Here is a 24701-nt window from a genome sequence, read left to right as displayed (position 1 = left end):
ATGAAACCCAGATTTAATTTGAAAGATTTAGCATAATTCTCTAGTGCTTTAATAGGGTTGCGATCTATGATTATTTTTTAATTATCATCTACTATGTAGATCTGACGTTGGCAAACACTAATTGGTTTCAATAAATAGAAGAACTGTTTGAACAATTTGACTTCAAACGTCATGCAGGACAATAGATGGGGAATAATGGTCTATGGTGAACGACTAAATACTGGCATTCCTCAGGAGAAAGCGTAGTTCCTGAACGACAATTGCTTTGCCCTTGCTAAATGATGGGCATTGTTCGAAACTGGCTACTTCAGTTTTTCCCAAAGATTCAGTTTCTTGGGGAGAACAATTATTCTGTTCCATGCCTGTAGATACTCTGTGTGAGATAATTAATAAGGGGAAGGATTTTGTATGGCCTCCATACCAAAAGTAACTGTGTTTGATCCCCAATGCCCACAGTTGTCCTAAATATCCTTAATGACATGCATCTTAAATTAAAGTTGCTTTGGATAAAAGCATCTGCCAAACAGTAAGCTACAACTCAACAGCTGCATTTGCATTCCTTTTGGTCCAATCTAAGCCCTTTCCTGTTCATTTCCTGTTTCCCGGCCAATAGGGAGAAGATGCCATTCCACTCTGTGACGGCAGGGCTGCTCTACAAGGGGAACTACCTGAGCCAGTCGCTGTCGGACACCGACAGTGACGTGTTGGCCAGCATCTCTGTGGAGGAGCTGGGTGGTAAGAAATCTTAAAACGTTAAGCCCAAAGCCCACAGAGCCCACATTTTTGTTTCATATTTGAAGCGTGCTACGTTCCGGCTCTGTGTGCTTTGCTCCGTTTAGAAGTGACATGACTTTATTTCTCTTTTTGGTTCACCCTTCAGAATATGAACCAGAATTTGAGCTCCCTGTGCTTTGGGCTTTAGACTCCACCTCTGGTAACTGTGCTCTCTCTGCTTCTGCTATTGCTTATACCGATTGGCTGATTTAACCGTCAGGTTGGAGGGTGATTAGTCATCCACCCACCGTATGTCTGGGGGGGACACTCCCACCCGCGAGGCCACCAGCGCACACCTGGTGCTTAAATATGGGCCCCTTCGAACAACACCATGGCTTTCCTCTGGGCAAAATGTGACTCCTCTCTCATAAGGCCAGGGCAAGAAAGACACAGTGAGACTTGACATGTTTTCATCGACTCCGCTTCAAACTCAGACCGCCGTAACCTGACAGCCATTAGTCTTTTCTCTTTTCACGAAAGCGTTGACTTGAGTGTCCACTCTGTCGGCTGTTTGGTAGTCAGTTGGCAGTCCTGTGCGTGTGTGTGTGTGTGTGTGTGTGTGTGTGTGTGTGTGTGTGTGTGTGTGTGTGTGTGTGTGTGTGTGTGTGTGTGTGTGTGTGTGTGTGTGTGTGTGTGTGTGTGTGTGTGTGTGTGTGTGTGTGTGTGCGTGTGTGCTGGCGTGCGTGCGTGCGTGCGTGCGTGCGTGCGTGCGTGCGTGCGTGCGTGTGTGTTTCCCCACACAGATCCCTAAGAACCTCGGTAGGGGTTGGGGGGGGGGGGGGCGTGGGCAGTATAGGGTGAACCCAGAGAACGGCTCCTCTAACCCAACGGCACCGTGCCAGTCAGCGCCAGCTCTCCTTGTTCCCTTTGTCCTCGCTTATCTCCGCGCCAGCAGTCACACTCTGCTTCCCGCCGTCCCTTTAGTTATCCAGCCGACCTCAGAGTTATCACCCCCGGCCCTGCTTGATAAAAGCCCCTCTCTCCCAGAGTCGGGAGGGGGGTCTGAGCTCGGACGGAGAGAGCGCCCTGCCGTGAGGGGATGTCCCCTTATTAATCCAGCGACGCCACATTAGGCGTCTGGTCGGCAGATTGGAGGCCGGCCGCGCTCACTGTAATAACCCAGCGGCTCTCTTTGGTGTTTTAATATGCATAGGTTTCATGCGGTGATACGTGCCAATTGAATGCGCCGCGAGGCTCATATGAAAGACAATGCGTTTTCCGGCCCAAAGTGGTCTGCTTAAGGTCTGCCGAATCCCATCCGGATTCAGCCGGAACTGTTGGCAGTTTGGATAAACGGAAGACATTTTTACTTATTTTTACTTATTACAGCTTGTGTCATTTGGCGGTCTGAAATCTGTTTAATACTTTTATTTGATCTGCTTTTGATGTGGAGACAGCTGCGCCAAATAAATTTGTTTTGGTTTTTCACGACAGAAAATATGTGAGCAATGTGCTAAGCGGCTCAACCACAGCCTCTTGCAGCGTGATATTTAGGATTTTGACGAGTGGGGGGCATTTATTTCAAGCTCCTCTTAGGATTTAAGAAGCCCAGGAAAGGCAAACTCTTCAAAACATCCACCACACTTTAGGTCATTTTCTATAATCGTAAGCAACAGATCTATTGATCATTCCTTCCAGGACTGCATGTTCAACAGTTTTTTGCCCGACAACAGTATATGAAGCGCTGTAGTTATTTGTTTTAATGGTGTGGAGTTCTGCTGAAACGTAGTGTCTTGTTCAGCCGAACAGAGCCCAGTGTGGACCGTAGAGACAGGAAGTAAAACATGAATGGCCCTTACGTCTTGATCACAGCTCTGACAGCGTCGTAATAGTGTCGTTTGGGAAAGCGTATATATAACACAGGACTACTGTTTGACAGTGTTGCTGGAAAGGGACATTGATTTACGAATAAAATCCCTAGCCTCTATACCGACCCTCTGTTATGTTCTTCATTTGCCATGGCACATCACATACGTGCAAGCAAGTCAGCAATTTTGATTTGTATTATTTTGCTTTGTCTTTTAAGGAATAAATATATATTCAACATTTGAGTTTATAACAACACCAGATTGTCTCAAGACGGCTCTGTAGGAAAGTTAAGAAACTGGCCGTTTTCCCAGTAAGATGTTGAGCCAGGCTGTGTGGGCGACATATAGCCATACATAAAGAACCTATTTTTCATACATTTAGAACCTATTTTCTCCTACAGTACATATTTACTGTCCTCAGTCCAAAGGTCTTTGAAATGTACTGTATGTATGTCTATACAACCAAATAAACAACACAATGCTAAGATATGCAAGCATATATATCAGTGTTTTTGTTTGACTCCTGCTGTTTAGTGATCATCCTAAACAAACACATCAGGAGACCCAGCCATCTCTCGGGTGTTGTGGTGCTGGTAGAGCGACTGAATCTGTCCTAATCATAAAGATAATACTAGAGAGCTCTAGAGAGGGGGGGGGGGGGGGGGTTGGCTTGGCTCGTAGTGAATAGCTCGCACACAGAGCACTGCAGGGGGCCTCTGAAGAAACCTCAGTAGAGAACTAACTCTGAGAAACTCCTGCTTGTAAGAAGAACCTTAACGAAGAACTCTGCTTTCCTTCTACCCTCCCTTGTTAATTTCTTCTGCTTTTCTATGTGTCTTTTATTAGCTTTTTATCTCTCCATCCTGCCCCCTCTCTCATTCAAATCGTACATTATCTTCTGGGGTATAGGTAACTAAATTCTTCCTCATATTCTTAAGCTCCTTCCTAATAGTTTCCCCACTGTCTGCCTCCTCTTTGCTCTATGTGCGGTTTCATGTCAGACTGGATCCTGATTGGTCAATAACATTGGGTGTGCATTTTCAACAATGGACACCGCTGCCATTTTTCAGCCCTAGTTCAATATATAACAAATCCAACATTTACAACAATGGTCACATACAATTATCCACCAGAAATGTCCTTGCGCACGCTTAAACAATAGCTGATTAAGTTGATAAAACGTTATGGATGAAAGTATGTGATTTGCAATAACGGTTGGTAACTGCGGGTCAACAGGAATAAACCACCCTGGGTTGGTTCAATATTGTTCCATATCGGTTACACAGTATACACAAACGCATGTTTTGCATTCTGTATTCAAACAACAACAAAACTTACAATTTGGAGATTTGTGTTTGCCCTAGTTTTTCGATCCCTTCGGTGAACAAACTGAACTTTGATAACAACTCTCCCTCTCGCCCCTATGGTGTTGTGTTGGACTCGAGGGAGCAGTTTGTGTGTAGCTTAAGTCACATTCAAACATACAGACGCTGAGAGCCTTTGTTCCATTAAAACAGCTCCCAGAGTGATACAGGGACGCACCCTCCTTTACTCCTGCGAGTGCTCCTAAAGTGTATGAAGAATGACGAGGGATGCATCTTTATAGCTTTGAACTGTGTGTGTGTACGTGAGTGTGCATGTGTGTGTTTGTGCGCCTGAGTGTGATAATCAACGGTTATAACATGCCTTTGTACATTTGTGGTGGCCTTTTTAATGACTCTGTTACATAATGAATATTTGTATTCAAGTGATACAATAACTCGTACTTACTTTCTAAACTTCAACTGTATTTACCTGTGTCTGTGTGTGTGTGTGTGTGTGTGTGTGTGTGTGTGTGTGTGTGTGTGTGTGTGTGTGTGTGGTGTGTGTGTGTGGTGTGTGTGTGTGTGTGTGTGTGTGTGTGTGTGTGTGTGTGTGTCTGTGTGTGTGTGTGTGTGTGTGTGTGTGCATGTCTGTGTGTGCGTGTGTGTGTGTGTGTGTGTGTGTGTGCGTGTGTGTGTGTGTGTGTGTGTGTGTGTGTGTGTGTGTGTGTGTGTGCATGTCTGTGTGTGTGTGTGCATGTCTGTGTGTGCATGTCTGTCTGTGTGTGTGTGTGTGTGTGTGTGTGTGTGTGTGTGTGTGTGTGTGTGTGTGTGTGTGTGTGTGTGTGTGTGTGCGTGTGCGCGCACCATTCTTTTAGTGTGTATGTGTTTGCATATTTGTCTTTATGTGACATCTATCGTTATCATGTGTGTGTGTGTGTGTGCAGGTGCGTGTTTTTTTTTAAGTGTGTGTGTTTTTGTGTGTATTCTGCAGCAGAAGCTGAGGGCTTTAGTGAAAGCAGGGGCTGTGGTTCGCATTTTGGTTCGCATTTTCAAGGGCCCGTTGGAAGTTGCTCTGTCGCATGCAGAACCACACACACACACACACATTCCAAACCAATTGTATTTACAACTCAGGACTCAGGACAGCCTTTTAACAATGGGATTCCTGTGATTTATAACAGGCATTTTCTGAAAAGTGATATATCATGGAATATCATGGTTCATTTGTCTAGTGTAAAAGCAGACCAATAAAACGTTTTGAGGATTGTTGTTTTTATTAAATACACTTGAACATACAATGAAGTCGCAGACAAGTAAAAAGCATTCTTCATGAAATACAAGGTAAACCCTAACATAATTATTATATATTTTTTTACAAATATCACCAAACTAAAGATCTCGGTTTGTAAAATCATCATATGAATAAAGTTTGATATCTTTATTATTAGGCAGAAATGAACCACCTGGAGCGAGGACTTTAATATCCTTCTAACAGATCTTTTGTGAGTTTATGGAAAACATTTAAAATGGCCGACCAGGGAAATGGGACAGAGTGTGAACAGGGTGGAAAATAAGAAGTTTATTGGATTTGTCTCTGTGTCTCTGTACCCGCGTGATAAAGACCACCAAACCGTCCCTTTTGTTGCTCTTCGGAAAGAAAGCCATGTATTACATTCACAGTCTCAAATTATTCAGTGTTCAAAAGTGTGCTCATGCATGCCATGCAATCATTGAGGTCTTTTGGAGATGTGAAAAAATACACAAGCTGTCTCTCTCCCTTTTCCTCTTCCTCCCTCTTCTCTCTCTTTCTCTGTCCTCTGCCCTCTCTCTTTCACTCCTTTCCTCTGCTTGTTTTCTATTTCTCTCTGTTCCGCTCCCCCTCATTTCTCTTTCATCCCTCCCTCTCTCTCTCCCTCCCCTCTCCCTCTCTCTGTCCCCTGCCCCCTCAGTTTAATCTCTCCCTCTCTCCCTCTCTCTCATTCACTCCGTCTGTCTGTCTGTCTCTCTCTCTCTCTCTCTCACTCTCGCTCCCTCCCTCCCTCCCTCTCCCTCCCTCCCTCTGTTCTGTGCTGGCACATTTATGAAACATGCGTTTATGAGAGCTCATCAGTGGATCCCGCTGCCTGGCTTCAGCGGGCACTGGGCTTCACGCGGTGGCGTCGGGGAACCAGTGGTTGCTGACTCAACTGTGTACTTTTTTTGAGAGGCGCGTTGGCGTCGCCATAGTGACAGGGAGCAGACAGGGGAAATGCAATATCAATTTCACTCGCAGTGCGACAGCTCATTGAGCGGGCGCAATGTGGTCAGTAATGTGTTCACACGTCGATTAAATGTATATTTATATATACGTATATATATATATAGTATTCACAAATTCTGTATCGACAGGAGAAACTTTTGGCTGATCTGTTAAGGCTTCATTCATTACTTGTTGAAATATTTGGCCATTCAGTATTCAGTACAACGTATACATCCATACTCACAGTCAAGCCTATATGCAATATTCAAGTATACTAGAGTATATTCCCATATTCATATAATTAAGAATGAAACATTGCTGAGAAAACGGTTCCATGCAATCAGGCTTGGTTGCTCTCGTCTCCTTTCAGCCAATTATATAGTCTGCAGTCAATCAATCCACATCTCTGCTATGATTGGTCCTTTAGTAATTGCCCCTTGTTACCGTGTATGATGGACAAACGATAAGCTTGGAGATTTACAGAGTTTTCAGAACTCATTTTAAGGGCAGCAGGAGGAGTGGGAACACACACACACACACACACACACACACACACACACACACACACACACACACACACACACACACACACACACACACATTCAACTTTGTATCAACATTCATAGCTTGGCTCTGGTGTGTGTTTGGCCAGAGGCCAGGCTTTATGTGGGCTTGCTTGTTGTGTTCAATCTCTCTGGACTGAGGCACTTTAAAACGTACTATGCCAAGGTAGCATCTATAAACACCTTACACAACACACGCTGTGTTTCAGGTAACGCACTGCCTTTGCATGCCGCAATCTCCATAGCATCTGTTTAGAAATGTATTACCGGTATATAGTTCAGATTTATATTAGTAGTACGAGTATACACATTTTAATGCGTGCGTCAGTATAGTCACCAGACCACAGACCACAAACCTGTCTACATCCTGTTGTAGTGCAAGCCATCAAAAACCACTTGAGATAGAAACCGAGTACCTTTGAGTGACTATCACAAAAGCAGAGATTATAGATGAATAGATGGACGGATAATGGAACGACGATGTGATTGATGATGGATGTATGGATGGATGATATATGGATGGGTGAACAGAGGTGAATGGAAGAGAGCGAGAGTGGCTGTCGAGGGAGAGAAGGGAGATTATGAATTGACGACAGGGCTTGATCACGTTAAAGCAGTAGAGCGAGGCCCCAAAATCACATCACACACACTCAGAACCTGTGAGGGGAGGGTGGGGAGCGAGAGGGAGAGAGAGGGGGATGACAGAAGGAGAGCGGGCGAATGGATGGATGGAAAGGAGAAGACGAGGGGAGAAGGGACAGAGGGAGAGAAAGAGAGGGAGAGGCTGGAGGGAAGTGTGTAAAACGATGATGATGAATGGCAGAGAAAGAGCAACATAGATTAAAAAAAGTTTTGCCGTAAAGCCCAAGGAGAGAGACCCCCCCCCCCCCCCCCCCACAAACCCTATCCCTCACCACAGAGGGAGAGAGGAGGCACTGGGAGGCTAGAGAGTAACACAGGTGATATTCTTCTCAGGGCATCACAAGCCTTCAAACCCATCAGGACTTTAACGGGAAGGGGGGTGGAAAGAGAACTATAGAGAGCGATGGATAGGGAGATGAATAGTTTTTGTGAGTGGGGGTTGATGATAAGATATACACTTTATGGTTCCCAGAGGGGGAAAGTGGGTTTCACAGCAGCAGAATTACAAGTTGTAAAATAATTCAAAAGAGATTACATTTTGTTATTGTTACATACATTGTCTGCAGAGAGAGAGAGAGAGAGAGAGAGAGAGAGAGAGAGACAAACATACACACAGTTAGAGCGATAGAGTATAGGTGAGAGTGTTCAAGAAAGAGAGAGAGATGTGTTCCTGTGTGTTCCTGAGCATGTTCCCATGTTGTTTGTTGCGCAGAGATCCGCGAGGCGTTCCGGGTCTTGGACCGGGACGGGAACGGCTTCATCTCCAAGCAGGAGCTGGGCATGGCCATGCGCTCCCTGGGGTACATGCCCAGTGAGGTGGAGCTGGCCATCATCATGCAGAGACTAGATATGGACGGTGAGCACACAGACACACACACACACACACACATGCGCGCAAGCACACACATTATATGCATCATTGTATGTCAATTCAATCACATGACAACACACACTCATCCCATATCAACGCACTCACTCACTCACTCACTCACTCACTCACTCACTCACTCACTCACTCACTCACTCACTCACTGGCTCACTCACTCACTCACTCACTCACTCACTCACTCACTCACTCACTCACTCACTCACTCACTCACTCACTCACTCACTCACTCACTCACTCACTCACTCACTCACTCACTCACTCACTCATCACATGCCAAAACAATCACACCCATACTAAACCAAATGCATCAATACCTATAGTAATACGTGTTTGGTCTGCCTGCCTGAAACACAATACATGACACACACTACGCACCATTAGGTAAACAAACAATCGCTTCTTCCAGAGACATAACCAAACATACATTGAACCATGATTGAAGTATATACACACATAACCACACACACACACAAACACACACACTGTTCTTCCACGCGTGAAAACCATTTCCTGTTTGTATTTTCTAAGATAGTGATGCACGATCATCAACCGGAACGAACGTGAATGCATACATTTCACGCTCGCCTGCACCACGCATGCCACGCGAAACATCTGTGCACACACGTGTGGCTGTGTTCCCCGTTGAGGTGATGATCAAGTGGCCCATGGATGTGTGTGTGCTTCATAGACAGCATGTACCCAGTCAGTCCCCAGAGAGAGTGAAGCCAGAGGGGAAGCTGTGTGATTATGATTATGATCTGCCGATCGGGGGAGAATTGATTCAGAAACACCGTTTCAGTTTCATCATACAGGTAGCTACGCTTCACTCATGTTTTACTCAGAGGAAAACACAGACTGAGCTGGAGATTAATCCAGACCCGCAGTGAGGAAACATTGCGTTACTGGATTCCAGGGGGTCGCAGGTATAAAGCACAAGGTATAAAGTTAGATGTTTTAGATAGAGTTAGATTGAAATGTCGGGTACATACAAGGAGTCCTGCCTAATGACTCGTACCCACGAGCCAACGACCTCATATAAACAAATGTGCTGCGACACCAGTGGCTCCACCAGGCAGGAACCTGGGTCTGGTTCTGGCTTTGATGAACACAGACACCGAGAGCAGTCCATCTCTACCTTATATGATTATACGTTATATGATATGATTTCCTCCTGAGGAATTGTGTTTGGCACAATCCTCGATATGCATTATGTAAATGTGAGGCACTGCGAGAAGGAGAGATGGCTAAAGGCTTTTGGACTTTTCCCAGAGTGACAGGAAGATCTAGTGTTTAATGCAGATCGCCTAGACGGGCACTCTGTTTCACTCCTTAAGTATTTAGGAGTCATTCAGCAGATGCTGTTATCCCATGCAACTTAAAGCGCCTTTTAGATGCAAGTCATTATAGGAGCAGGCAGGCGTTAGGGCATCTTGCTCAAGGATACCTATGGGTTAGGCTGTGGACACTGGGGATCGAACCCAGAACCTATTGGCTGGGAATACCGTTCTCACTGAAGCCTTTCCTTCAGAGGTTCTGGTTCCTGAGCCCCACACCTACTTACTACTTACAAAAGACACCCTGGTGTTTGATTCCGAACGGAACATTTTGATTTTCAGTGTCAAGGTCGCCTTCATACATTTCAGTCCTAAAGGTCTTAAACATTAAATATGACCGACAAGTGATAGACTTCCGTTTTGTTGATATCTTTGTTGAGGTCCGCTGTAGTTCTGGTTCCTTTGTCGGCCCATGTACACGTTTATAATGTGCGTCCGGTTTGGCAGTTTTATGTAACATATTATGTCACCTTTGGTTGCACGGATTCCCCAAGCTCCTGCTCCTAGTGAACTAACAACGCGGTCTCCTTCTCTTTCTGACGGCCATTTTAGGCGATTTGTTCTGCATAAACGACTGGAAGCGGGGGAGAGATCTCAGACAAGAGATGAAAGTGAATGCTTTATGTTGCTGTAAATATAAACATTACTGAATATAAAGTAGTACATTCCGCCCAGAAGCCTGCAGTCCTCTGTGTTAATGTGAGAGAGAGAGAGAGAGAGAGAGAGAGAGAGAGAGAGAGAGAGAGAGAGAGAGAGAGAGAGAGAGAGAGAGAGAGAGAGAGAGAGAGAGAGAGAGAGAGAGAGAGAGAGAGAGAGAGAGAGAGAGAGAGAGAGAGAGAGAGGGACTGTAAGTAAGAGAGAGAAGGCAGTGGCGGTGAAGGTCATGAAATGCTAGCAGTAGGAAGAGAAGTAAGAGCTCAAGTGAGAGAGGTGAGAGAAGACGCTGGCCTTTTAAGATGGGCTAGTAGTCACACTCTCTTAAAGAGCTTGCCAGTCTGGGTGATTCAAAGCATTAAAATCATCTCTCCTTGCTTCCCGAAAGCCTCTGCTACCAATACCAATATAATTAGTGTAAATTGCTTTGACAGATCGATTCTGCACTTCCATCTTTAGAAATCTTCACTCCAGTTCTACTGGTTTTGATTTAGTTTGTTCGGAGACAAACTCATGATAAATGCTCTTGGGCAGAATTGGCACTATGACAGCCAGGAGAGACGGTTATCATGGTTTACTCACCCGGACCAGTGTTAAGTTCTTCTATAGTCATACATTATCATCAATAGAATATCACTGTGATGCCAAGTCAATCTAGCATGAATAATAGTATTAGGGTCGATACTAATGTATTATCACGTTACCTTTCACATTTCCTTACGGTACGTTACCCGCAAGGTGGATATCGGTGAACGCCTGTGATGTATGAAGGAAAACTAGGAATTTAGCCTTCACTGTAGACAAGGACCAAGCAATCCTGTGCTTTGTTCTAGCAACACCACCAAACATTTTGCTTTGTTTAATAAGGATATTGATTTGTGAATACAAGCCCAGCAATTTTAACAGCTTTAATAATTGATGAAGGGCAGGATATTTATTTGTATTATTTATATACCCTTCAAACATAATGGAATTACATTTTAAAGAAATATAAAGGACAATCGACAAGGGCCCTGGAGAAGCAGTAAGCAGAGCTGCCCAGGGCGACCTTAAAGCTCCCCTGTCCTCATAACACAGAAAAAGGTTTAATAAACAATCAGAATCATTTTATTTCCGCCTTATGGGGGTTGGCAAGGACAGCAAAGAGGCAATTTTTGGTTTCATCAATCGCTCGGAATGGGGTCCAGCCTGTTGCTATGGCGATATTGTTATTATCTATCTCTATGAAGACGGCCGCTGTTCAACTTAGTGAAATTCTTTGTAGGCGGGTTCCTGATCGTAGTCACATGCACGCTCATGTTCCTCGTGCACGGTGGCTACAAAAAAGGCGAGCGCTGATCAAAAGAGCAGAGCTTCAAAGGGAAGCTTGCCAGCCTAAGCAGCTGAATGGGAAACCAGTTCGAGGGTTGTGACTGTATCTCAGCAAGCATTGCCGTTCAGAACCGATGCCTCCTCTCCGTACATCGATCGCCGGGCGCCTGCAGTGTGTCCAGGTCTCCGTCCGATCACTGTGAGGAAGATAGGTTATCTGTTGGTTCTTGTCTGTGTGTCGATGTGATAGCCATGGACCTTTGTGTGCCCTTCACGCTCTCTGCTATGCTCTTAATCTAGAGTGAGTGCCTTTGTCTGCTCAATCAGTTGTTGTTATTTTTGCTGTTAGGTTTTTGGAGCAAAGAGTCAATCGATGTTCGTTTAGTTTTTCTGTCCTCCGAGACTGGCTGAGGGTGAAGTGTCCTTGAACTGTTGTCGACGGCTGTAGAATACTTACAAATACAAACGCATCAGAGATCACGTGTTATCTAATCGTTTGTTAAGGTAGGCTAACAAATGTAATAAATCATTCCCCTTTTTGGTTCAACAGTGTTTTACACTATATACAGTGAACATTGCACTTACAACCATGGTTAAGAGAAGTCTTCCAACCTGTAAATAAAGACTTTCAAACCATCTCATTCAGAAATCCTGAAATGTGCACAAAAAGCACAAATTAGCATAATGTGTCCTCATTTTGACCCCTAATTAGATATGTGTGTTTGCCACTGCTGCAGGCCCCCCCCCCCCCACCCCTCACCCCCCCCCCCCCCCCCACCCCTGTGGCCACAACCCCCAATCTGGGAACCACCTTCAGAATAAGAATAGGGATGGGTGTGTTTGGTGATGAACTCCCTGTCCGTTCTTATCGCTCTCCTTCTATCCTCTCCCTGCAATCCATGATCTCCGCACTTTCTCCTGGCCTGGCCTTCACTTACACACGCACACAAACACACACACACAAACACATCCACACACACACACGCACGCACGCACACGCACGCACGCACGCACGCACGCACGCACGCACGCACGCACGCACGCACGCACGCACGCACGCACGCACGCACGCACACACACACACACACACACACACACACACACACACAAACACATCCACACACACACACACACACACGCACGCACGCACGCACGCACGCACGCACGCACACACACACACACACACACACACACACACACACACACACACACACACACACACACACACACACACACACACACACACACACACACACACACACACACACACACACAAACCTGCCTGCGCGGCTACACACACACATACTCTCAGGCATTCATCCGCACACGTAAACATACATACACACCGACATGCACAGAGAACTGCATATTCATGTGCAGGGAGGCGATCAATGATAAATTCTGTTGCCACGGTCACCGCCTCCACCAGGTCAGGTGACCGAGGTCTACTCTTTATTTTTCAGGTCACTTTACTGTTAGTGTTGTGGGGGCTCAGGGAATTTCATCATATAGGCTACTTACAATACTTATACTTATATGTATAAAATATAGAAGTTAACTTCTGTATTTAACTATTTAAGTGTTCAATAGTTTAAGTTTAACTGTGTTTTTGTTTTCATTTCAATAAAATATGTCGAAGAATAAGAGTCGTTGGTTTGTCATGTGACATAAAACCACATAACACCACAACGTTAAAAAATAAAGGTATTTCCCATCATTGAATTGTTTTAAAACGGCCCTGATGCTTAGTACTGTGTGAACTGATGTGGTTCCTCCCTCAGGCGACGGCCAGGTGGACTTTGAGGAGTTCATGACCATCCTGGGACCCAAGCTGCTGTCGTCCGAGACCAGAGAGGGATTCCTGGGCAGCACCATAGACACCATCTTCTGGCAGGTAGAAGGCTCCCTGACGGCAACCCTCCCTCTTCTCATGCTCAAATCTGCTGTGTCTTTGGTTGGGTTTTAACATTTTCGTCGACATCACCGTCGTTTATCGACCTTATGGTGATGTGTTTGAACAACAACACCTACGGAGATGTGTAGTTGTACCTCAGAGTCAGATTAGATGTCTGTAATTCTCACACACATTGTGTGGAACAGCTATTGGAATTGGGATTGGAATGCGTGCGTGTGTGCGTGCGTGTGTGCGTGCGTGTGTGCGTGCGTGCGTGTTGACCCGAGTGCTCGCCTGCATGAGAGAGAGACAGATCCAGGTGAGCATTTCCGAGGGGTTGTATTGTCCTCGTGTAAAGACGTAAGGGTGAGGAGCAGAGATCACTTTTCACGGTTGGTTATGAACATTACATCTCCCCTGTAAACGCTGTCCCATGACCTGCTGAGGTGTGTGTGTTCCTCCACGGCTCTAGTTCCAAGAATCACTTTCACCTGTCAAGATGGCTTCTGGGCAGCTGCGCCAGGAGAGAGTGTCTTCACTGGCTTTATTTGATTTGGCTTCGGTTGTGCTGTTTGTTTTTATTGTGTCTTTGTTCCTTGGCGTTGGTCGGATGGTTTTGCCGTCTATGTGGGGATTGTTTTTGGTTGCGGCCCGCCTCACTTCAAACTGTCAGTGAGGTGTTTACAGGTCTGTTGAGTTGTGTACATTTGGGCATGCGATACTGAGAGAGAGAGAGAGAGAGAGAGAGAGAGAGAGAGAGAGAGAGAGAGAGAGAGAGAGAGAGAGAGAGAGAGGAGAGAGAGAGAGAGAGAGAGAGAGAGAGAGAGAGAGAGAGAGAGAGAGGGAGGGAGGGAGGGGAAGAGGTAACGGTTAGTTTCTCAAGGTGAGAGAGAGACCCAAGGTGGGTGAAGTTAACTTTGAAGCTGAGACAAGGGGGGCAATTGGCAGGGATGACTGCGCTTGGCAAGCCCCCCCCCCCCCCCCCCCCCATCATACCCATTAACCGGGGGCTCTCTGGGGCCTTGTGTGTTGTGTTGGTTTAATCTGTGACATCACAAATCTTCCAGCTGAACGGATCCCCAGCCGGTCCCAGGCTGGCTGGCAGGGTGAACTCGGCTGGTGCCAGGAGAGCAGACTGAGACCTGAGACATTGAGAATAATCCTGGGGGGGCAGAAGGTAGTGTAGCGGTTAAGATGTTTGACCTAGTGGAAAGGTCCTGGGTTTGATCCCCCACATCCTAAGTCCACCTGTAGGCATCCTTCAACAAGCCAGCTGACCCCCATCTGCTCATTTATGACGTATGACATAAATAAATAATCGTCATGGAGGACGGGTTTGTGGTTTATTATGATGGTTCCACACATCGCTAGTGATTGTCAATAAAGAGAGGAAGTGATTGTTTGTCAAGCAACCCCTTATGATCAGGACCAGGAAATGAATAAGAGTCCTCTTCAAAAACATTCGATTCTGAAGCATGGTTTAAAAGGAAAGTCATTACATTTAAAATAAATTGGGTCCAGGGAACAGGTGTGAGAAGATACAAAATAGAAACTCAATTGCCAGCAGAAGAATTGAAAATGCTGTTGAACAGAACACACAGTATTTGTGACCAATAAATCCTTCTCAACAGCTCGGTTGAAATGTGAATAAATTAGTATGGCCAGCGGATCCATAGCGCATGAGTCACTCCGCTGAGCAGTCGGACATGAGCATTACAAATCCGTATTGCATTATGCCTCACCGATGTATTCATTAATGATGTGTTTGATAAATATTCCCGTTCTGTGACCAGCTGCTTCTGTAGTCAAGTCTGAACCCAACACGTGAAGTGAACACATTTACAAGCCTTCTGTCATCCACAGTCCAATTAAAACATCTAAAGGTTGGCCTCAAATGACTGAAGCTTTTGATTCCTCGTATTTCTGCAGCCAAACCGGATAAAAGACCGACCACCAACCTTGTTACATACTGTATGAATGTGGGACCTTTTCCCCACCTTTCACCCTAAACCTTATATAAGGCCTGTGAAGTGCGAGGACAAGATCCAGAAGCTTTCAGCTGTGAGTCAAACCCCCAACCACTAGAACTCAGGAGTATACTCAGGGGTTCAGATGATGACAGCTGTTACACCTTGGGTACACTCCGAGATGTACTCTCTCTCTCTCTCTCTCTCTCTCTCTCTCTCTCTCTCTCTCTCTCTCTCTCTCTCTCTCTCTCTCTCTCTCTCTCAGCCCCCTTCCCTTTATTTCTCTCTCTCTCTGCTCTTTCTTCCTCTTTTCCTGTTGCGCTCTCTCACTCTCTCTCTCTCTCTCTCTACCTCTCCCTCTCTCTCTCTGCTTGCTCTTTCTCTATGCTCGCTCTCCCTCTCTCTCTCTCTCTCTGCTCCCTCTCCCTCTCTCCCTGTTGCACTCTCTCTCTCTCTCTCTCTCACTCTCTCTCTCTCTCTCTCTCTCTCCTCCCCTCTCCTCCCTGTTGCACTCTCTCTCTCTCTCTCTCTCTCTTCTCTCTCTCTCTCTCTCTCTCTCTCTCTCTCTCTCTCTCTCTCTCTCTCTCCCTCTCCCTCTCTCCCTGTTGCACTCTCTCTCTCTCTCTCTCTCTCTCTCTCTCTCTCTCTCTCTCTCTCTCTCTCTCTCTCTCTCTCTCTCTCTCTCTCTCTCTCTCCCATGTTGCTCTCTCTCTCCTACGTCTCTCTCTGTGTATCGGCCTGGCTGTTCCTCTGTTTCTCTGTTTCTCCCCACCGAGCCTTGAATGAACCTCCATTGGGTTAAGGGGTTCTGGTTCTAAATTATTAAGAAACCGGGGCTGGTTTATTGATTAGCTCTAACATATCCGATTGGTATTGGAGGAATTAAATATTAATGAGAACTGTTGAAATAACGCTTGAGGCCTTTTTGCAGCTCAGCTGCATACACAGCCCATCCCTGTTGCTCGAGGCTACTGTTTGTTATTTTGCTGTAAATATGTTAATAACATTAATTTATGCATTTACACTTATATTTTCCAATATTATAGATTCTATAGTAGTTATTCATTCAAAACATTGTTAGACGGAAGGAAGCTGATACATTATGAGAAGTGAAGCAACCGTTTTTTTTGCTGTTAAAGTGTCCTTTTTTTCTTCTCGAAGAGCCGAGAAGATTGCTGTTAACATCCCGGATCGATAAGCACTATCGACGGCGGCAGTAGCGTGATAAACATCGTAACGATCGCCATCCGTCTGTCATCGCCTCCATTAATCTCCTTCCTCTTTCTTTTAGCGTTGTCTCTGTTGTTCTCTCTCCTCCACTCTCTGTCTTCTGATTGGTATTTGCCTCGAGAGGTCGGTTTCGAGGTTGAGCATTAAAAGAGACAGCTGACGCCGGCCTTTGCACATTCAGTATCGCGGTCTGTCTTTAAGTCTGTCTATTTATCTCCCTCTTCATCCCACTGTCAGCCCCTCCTCGTCACCCGTCCATCTTCCCTGTCGCCATCTCTCTCCCTCGTACTCTCTGTCTCTCTACCTCCCTCGTTCCTCTCACTGCCGGGGCCAAGTGTCGCATCTCAACCAGCTGGAGAGATTAGGGGATGATTCATTTTCGGCTTCCTACACGCTCACAGTCACTTAATGCTTCCAATTACCCTGTTTGGATTTCTCACGGGCGCGTGATTCAACCGCCGCAAACTTCTTCCTGTGTGTTGTTTGCTTAGGGAGAATCACGGCTGGCGTTCACAGGCCCGCTCCTGTGATGTACGACCACAGGGACAGGCTAATTGCTGCACAATTAGTTGGGATTAATGTCTGCGCGGCCCTTTTTGCTAATCAAGCTGTATGTATTACAACGTACTCCCTAGCCGTATCTGCAACCGTAGTCCTGGAGACGCCTCGGTCTGGCCCAACGCCATTGCGTTGTATTCCTTTTCCCACCAGTACAGACGGAGTGGTGATGGTGGGGGTGGAGGTGATGGTGATGGTGGTGGAAGTGATCTCAGTGTAGGGGATGGTGTCGCTGGTGGTGGTCGTGGTGAACTCTGGAGTAAAGGCAAAGGTTCCCTCTGCTTTACTTCTGCCTCTGAGTTTGGTCTGTCGTCTGGTCCCATCTGTAGTGCAGATGGGGGCCAGTGGGGCAGTGGATCAGCTACATGAAGAGCTGCACTTCTTCCCCTTAACCCTCTGGTACTAACGCTCCACAGGAGCATGCTCCCCCAACCGTCCCCTCGTTATTTAAACATTAAGATGGTACTGGGTGGTCGTGTCCTTATTTAATATTGAAATCTTGAACATTTACACGCTGGTTTTACAAAGATGTGGAGATGAGATTAACACTTGCTCCCTCAGGGGGAAACTTGGCCGTCCTCTTGGGTGAAGAGATCTCTCTCTCTCTCTCTCTCTCTCTCTCTCTCTCTCTCTCTCTCTCTCTCTCTCTCTCTCTCTCTCTGTCTTATTCCTTCTTTTTCCTGTTCTATTCCTTGTCTCTCTCTCTGTCTATCTCTCTCTCTCCCTCTCTCTCTCTCTCTGCTCTCTCTCTCTTCTCGTCTCTCTACTCTCTCTGGTCTCTCTCTTCTCTCTCTCTCCTCTTCTCCTCTCTATCTCTCTCTCTCTCCTCTCTCTCTCTCCTCTCTCTCCTCTCTCTCTCGCTCTCTCTCTCTGCGTTTCACGGCCGTCTGACATTTCACTCCCACCGACTGGCACTGGAACCCAGCAGAGCACACTTTGAGAGACCTTCAACCAAATGGACTTGAAATGTGGAGAACATATTTGGAGGATTGAACCCAGTACGACCTGGTGTTATAGCAAAAAAAAATGAATGCAATGATTATGATACATTTTGCTCTATTCATCTCATATTGGAAATTTGGGAATAAAAAGAAAAATACAAATTGTCAATGACTTTAGGGTTAGGGTTAGGGTTAGAGCTTAGGGTTAGGGTTGGAGCTCATACAGGAAACCTGAAAATATTTATTTTACTTTTGGGGACATCCTGGTAGCCAGCTGTTGATTATAAAGGTGACCGGACCTCCCACTCTATGTCTGAAAGAGAGCTGCATGATGCAGTATTTTCTCCAGTGAACTGTGTCTTCAAATTGTCCTAAATGTTAAACACATTAATGTGCATGAGAGGTCAAGCACAAAAATCACTTAGTCAAACAAAAGAGGGATTTTGTCTGCTGCCTTATTAAGCATATCTCTGAACTCCCCATGTGTATTTATGTTTCTATATCCCTCCCAGAAGAGGGAGTTTAGAAATGTTCCCCACTAAAGGCCAGTTTTTTTTATTTTTAGTCTTTTAAAATAACTTTGTTCATTATAGATTCCTGTTCCTTTCCACAATCATACTAATGGGTTAGTATCACATATTCAGGTCTAGAGTCATTAATCCAAATCCACACTTTTGACCATTATTATTATATTATTACAATTATAATTAAATATTCGTAATTATTATTAATATTTGTATTGTTATCATTGGTATACAAACAAAAAGTATATTCCTTTGTATCATATTAATTACAAGATCTGCTTATTAATTCAACTCTACAAAAACTAATCTCATTCTCACCATAGCCTGTCCTCTGCTTAGTTTAAAAAAGATTTCCAGCTTTGTATCATAATACGTCAATTTGTCAATCCATGACAATGAATACCACTGCTGTCATCGGCCATCTGTCCATGCAGCCCAACTGACTGAAGACCCAGAGGAGCTGCATGCTACCTCCTTCCCCACACCCTGTCCAGCCATCCATGGTATTACCACTGTTATGCTACTTAGCTCTGGCAGCCTCTGGGGTTGCATTCAGATAGGAGTGGCTGGCTGTGGTACCCCTCTAAATTACCTTCATTTCTATGGCTTGCATGACAAAAGCCCACTCACTCCTACCTCTTTCTCACCAACCTCATCTATCAATTCAAGATGTTTTCCGTGACCCGTGGCGTCCCACAAGGCTCTGTACTTTGGCCTCTTCTGTTGCATACATTTAGGAGTTGTGTCAACTCTACCTTGCCTGAATCATGACCAATGTCCCTTCATCTCAGTTAATATCCTGGGAAGAGACAGGAAAACGTTTTAGTTGAAGAAAAATGAAACAGGAACGCCTCGACTTCTTTGACCTTAAATCTCCCATATATTTATTTGAGGCTGAGGGGAGAGATTGAACCTGCGCGGCGTGGTAATGCCTCTCCCCTCCATGGCACCACGGTTCCACTTGAGGCCTCCTGTCTGCATCGTGTCCTGCATCATTTCCCCAATGTTTATGTGGAGGTTACCAGTTTGCTCCTCTCTCCAAAGACGAGGCAGGGCAGGAATATTAACAACCCGGTGTGTTTGGGATACAGGCTGCATCCTCTGTGTCTTCCTGCCCGTGCTAAGGGAAAGATAAATGATCCCCCATGTGAATCGTGTTCATAGAATACCTTCTGTTGGCATTGCTGTTAACACAATAGTTCTGCTAAGACTAACCTGGCAGAGAGTTATGCAGAGGGAGTGTCTCCTCTCCCCTGTTGTGCTCATCAAAGCACAAACAAAAACTGAGAACACAGAGGCATGAGGGACCAACATATCTCATGGTAAAGAGCATTGCAAATTTAAAACCGGAAAAAGGCAAAAAGCACTTATCTCTGTGTGCCGTCCGGTTAAACAGTGGATCGATTCCATCACAAAGGCTCTTTTTTCCCAAGATCTTTTTTTACAAGGGTTAAAATAAGAATCCCCTTCCTCTTGAGGCAAATCGCCCTGGTGTCCATCAATAAGAAGTCAATGAAGTGTCATTCTGTGGTTGCTGAGGGAGTTAGCGGGATATTGACTTTCTTGTACAACGGACTAACACTTCTGAAAGTTCGCAAGTGCAGCAGCAGATTAGATCATTTAAACTTTAAGGATTTCGCTGGTTTCCATGGGTGATTGGTTGAAGTGTCGAGATTTAAATTAGCCACATTTTTTGTTGAACTCACCCCCTCTCGCGGAGCGCTAGCCGTCCAAATTTGCCAATTTTGCGAATAATTTAAGTCGATTCTATTCCAAACGAGTGATTAGAAGCTGCCACTTTTTTTATACTAATTTTTATACTAACTGCCCTGGCTTGGTATTTGTCTCCAATAGTGCCCACAAACGAACAAATCTACTGTGTTGACACACCACCCTTCGCATGCTCACAGACTGAAGCAGGCACAGTATTGTGGCTGAATTACAGGCAGTGTAATTAGTGCAAAGAAATATTTCAATAACCCACAAGGATGGGGGAGTTCTTTTAACTGGTTGGAACGCAGCCTAAGCGTTCACATCTGTATCGAGATAAAGTGCTCGGTTCCCTGTTGTATGGACGTACCCAGAACGAGACTGAACACACTTCATCTCCCACAGAGTCAGTCCATTGCAACCGTTGGGTTGAAGAAATAACAATTTCACAGTTCCATCTGAAACTCAACAGTGGGCTCATGAGCAGGACATTTAACATTCACAGTCTCAAAGTATCAGTCTCTCAGTCCCTCAGTCTCTAAGTCTATGAGCAGACTGGATTATAAAGGTGTTTGTTTGTTTGTTTGTTTGTTTGTTTGTTTGTTTGTTTGTTTGTTTGTTTGTTTGTTTGTTTGTTTGTTTGTTTGTTTGTTTGTTTGTTTGTTTGTTTGTTGGTGTTGGATACAACCACCGAACCAGGGTAGTTTCCTCAACAACAGACATTTTCTGATGGCTCTCGCTATCCCAGATCAAATAGTGAAGAATAACGTTTTATAGAAGTGTGATTGTTTGTCTTGGTCTAATGATGAGAAAATGGGCTAGAAATGATTACTAATTAGTGATTTAGTAAAATACTTTTTTACTGTTCGATCAATTGATCAGGGCCCCGTTTCCCGATAACGATGGATCCACGCTCGTACGATCATTCTCACGATGGATCTTGCGATCCATCGTCAATTTCTTTGGAGCGTTTCCCGAAACTCCTCTTAACGTGAACGCGCATTCGCTGCACTCACGACGTCGTAGGATTGTAACTGTCTACTGACACGGTGCTGAAATGGGCTCCGTAGGAGGGGGAGACGCAGGAATGTCGCAGGAAAATTGTGTTAAAAAGGGTTAAAATATATCCCCATCAAGGACAACAGCAGTGTAGCCTACAAAAAAATAGACTGCAATTATATGAATGCTAAAGACATTAAAACACAATTGATTAGGCTTAAACCGACATATATCAGTCCTAATCCTGAATGCACTGTGCGTTTCACGGCATTTTCCCCCCTGAAATAATTCCTCTTCACACCTGTGAATAACCCGGGAGACGTCCATGATGAGGAATACAACGAAGCCCACCGTCTGGCCCGGTGCATCGTTGAGCGCACGATCGGGAGGTGGAAGTTGCGCTTAGATGCCTTCACAAAGTCAGGCGGAGGGCTCCAGTTTTCGCCGGCCAAGTCATGCGCCGTGATATGTGTGACGGCTATGTTGCACAACATTGCAGCTAAGGCTGGGGTGGCATTGCTTGAACCGGAGGCGTTGAGGACGATGACGATGAGGAAGATCGGTGTGAGGACGGCCTCCCTCATAACTACGCGGCTGGTTTTCATGCGCGTCGAATAGTGATTGAGACTTTTTTTAACCCCTCCACCCTCCCTCATGTCACTAAACATTCCGTCAACGTGACCAATCCCCACCATATCCAGCCTTTTGCCTGCTCCTTTGCTTGTTTTTTATATTTTTTTTATTTCTTTATGTTTTATTTTTTTAATTTATTTTATTTCGTTTTTTTTTTTATTTTTTAATTTGTTTAATTAATTTTTTTTTACATTATTTTATGCTATGTTTTATGAGTAGCCTATGTCAGTCTGCACAAATCCCCCCACTTTCTCTCACACATTTTGAGTGCCCTGCCTGCGCAAACATTTTCTGGACTGTCCCGTTTTATTTTGGCCATTTTAACATCTTTATTAATAAATTAATTAATAATCTTTATTAATTACCAAACTAAGGACATAAAGGCGCAATGCTTTTTAATAAAACGCATCCAATAGACGGAATGTCCGATGGTTGTCGCCACTGAGGCTATAGCTGACGATGCTCTTAGCGTCCTACGAGTACCTACGAGCACCCCTGGAGTACTCGTTAGCTACGAGCGTTTTCAAGACGTTCGTTCCCCACGATGCTTTCGGGAAACGCGGTGAAAACTCTACGATGCCCTTTCGACGCACTTCACGATCCACTTAGGCTAACGACGCTTTCGGGAAACGGGGCCCAGATCTTTTTTACCCAATCGTCTTCGATGAGATTATTTATTAATAATAATAATAATAATAATAATAATAATATGTTTATTTTATATAGCGCCTTTCTCACACTCAGTTATACTTTACAGATTCATGAGCACAAACACACACACACACACACACACACACACACACACACACACACACACACACACACACACACATTTAGGAGCGGGTGGGCGGTTAAAGATTAAAAAAACGTAATCAATCAATTCATTATTCAATAAATCAGTCAATCAATTCCTCAATTAAGGTTTAAATGTTTGGCCTTAATAAATGTTTGGCCTTAGTGATTCGACTCCTTAAAGGAGCTTCTGTGTTCAAGGTGCAGAACTGCCCTGACCGTGCAGAGGGACAGTAATGGTGGGCCTATCTCAAACAGATATCTCTTTCTGAATCCCCTCTTGGCTTCTTGGCCTGCAAAGGATTGACGCTTTTCCCCGTATTCGTTAGCCCTTCTGAAACCTCCTATTGTAAATCGAATCTAGTTACCTTCAAGTTCCTATCCTTTTTTCCTGGGTGCGATTTGTGATTCATAATGTTTTTGAATCACCTCACCTCTGATGAATAAATCATGTACCCGAAGGAGAGCTAAACTGCTACTCAGTTAGCCTGTCAGAATGGGGACTGGGGAGCTAATGCTATTCTCTGTAATCATTTCTCGTTTGACTGATTTCCTGTTGAATGGATCACCCATCACCGGGCAGTGAAGCTAATTTTCTGGAAGTGAATTGCTCTGAACACAATTTGCATTACAGCACTTCAAATATATATGAAATGTTTTCTCACTGTTTAAGCTTTGCAGCATCTTTGAGTTATGCACAGCACATTTAGTAGAATCGCTGAAATGCATTTAATATCAAATACATTTCCATATGCCTTTGATATAGGCCTACAGCTAGCTTATCACTATAAAGGATTCACAGTCATTTAATTATTCTGGGACCAATGTGTTTTTCATTTTCAGGCAGACATTTAAAGATGGTCATGGTCACTCAGTCATGGGCTGGGCGGGGGATTATCTTCAGAGAAGAGAGACGGGTTGGGTGTTTAAAGATGGAGGGAGATATTTACACTCTAGTTAGTGAATATTGCAAACCTAACGGAGGGCTGTACTGTTGGCACTTAGTGACTTGCAGTCAGCGTTTTATTGACAGCAGTGCCAACCTCTGGGGCGCTTGTACTTCGTGGGAGCCATTGAACTGTTTGGAACTGCCACTGGGACTGCCGTCTCATGCAAGATTAGCCTTGGTTATGGTTTATATACGGTTATATATATATATATATATATATATATATATATATATATATATATATATATATTTATACAGAGACAGACAGACAGAGAGATTGACTTGGACAGTACCGAAATCAACCCTATATATACTGTATATATATATATATATATATATATATATAGGGTTGATTTCGGTACTGTCCAAGTCAATCTCTCGCCAACTCTATCCCTGTGTCTGTCTGTCTGTCTCCGTCGTTCTATCCACTGGAAAGCCTGCCTCTCTCTCTCCATCTCCCTCTGTTACGTCGGTAACCATGTCGCTGGTACCTCTGATTATTTTAGTATGTCTGTTAGTGTCTCTCTCTCTGTGTGTCTGTCTGTCTGTCTGTCTCTCTCTCTCTCTCTCTCTCTCTCTCTCTCTCTCTCTCTCTCTCTCTCTCTCCTCTCCTCTTCTCTCTCTCTCTCTCTCTCTCTCTCTCCTCTCTCTCCCTCTCTCTAATGTAGGTCTGTGTGTACCTGAACTTATTTTTAAATGCGCCCTCAACGGCGTCGAGATGTTCCATGTAGTTTTAATTACATGTGAGTCACCTTGAGAAACTAACCATTACCTCTCTCTCTCTCTCTCTCTCTCTCTCTCTCTCTCTCTCTCTCTCTCTCTCTCTGCCCCTCTTCCTCTGCCTCTCCTTTTCTCTCTCTTTCTCTCTCTCTGCCAGGGCTGGGAATAGACAGCAACACGCTGCTCCTTCCATCTCTCCCTGTCTCTGCTCTCCATCTCTTCAAGCCTTTCTTTGTCCATTTCTCATTTCTATTTCCTTGTTTTCT

At 44.8% G+C, this 24701-nt stretch overlaps 1 protein-coding gene across 1 annotated transcript in view; it reads left to right on the top strand.

Moving 5' to 3' along the window:
* The first annotated feature begins 620 nt into the window (after positions 1 to 620).
* The window catches only part of caln1 (calneuron 1), a 35346-nt gene continuing 11265 nt past the window's right edge, over positions 621 to 24701 (top strand). Inside the window, exons 1-3 of the mRNA XM_056611692.1 lie at positions 621 to 735; positions 8043 to 8186; positions 13300 to 13412. Of these exons, the coding sequence (XP_056467667.1) occupies positions 621 to 735; positions 8043 to 8186; positions 13300 to 13412 (372 nt within the window). The remainder of the gene's footprint in view (positions 736 to 8042; positions 8187 to 13299; positions 13413 to 24701) is intronic.

Source organism: Gadus chalcogrammus, chromosome 16 (genome assembly GCF_026213295.1).
Source record: "Gadus chalcogrammus isolate NIFS_2021 chromosome 16, NIFS_Gcha_1.0, whole genome shotgun sequence".
NCBI classification, from domain to species: domain Eukaryota; kingdom Metazoa; phylum Chordata; class Actinopteri; order Gadiformes; family Gadidae; genus Gadus; species Gadus chalcogrammus.
Note: the sequence above shows the minus strand (reverse complement) of the source record. Positions and strands in the feature narration are given on the sequence as shown.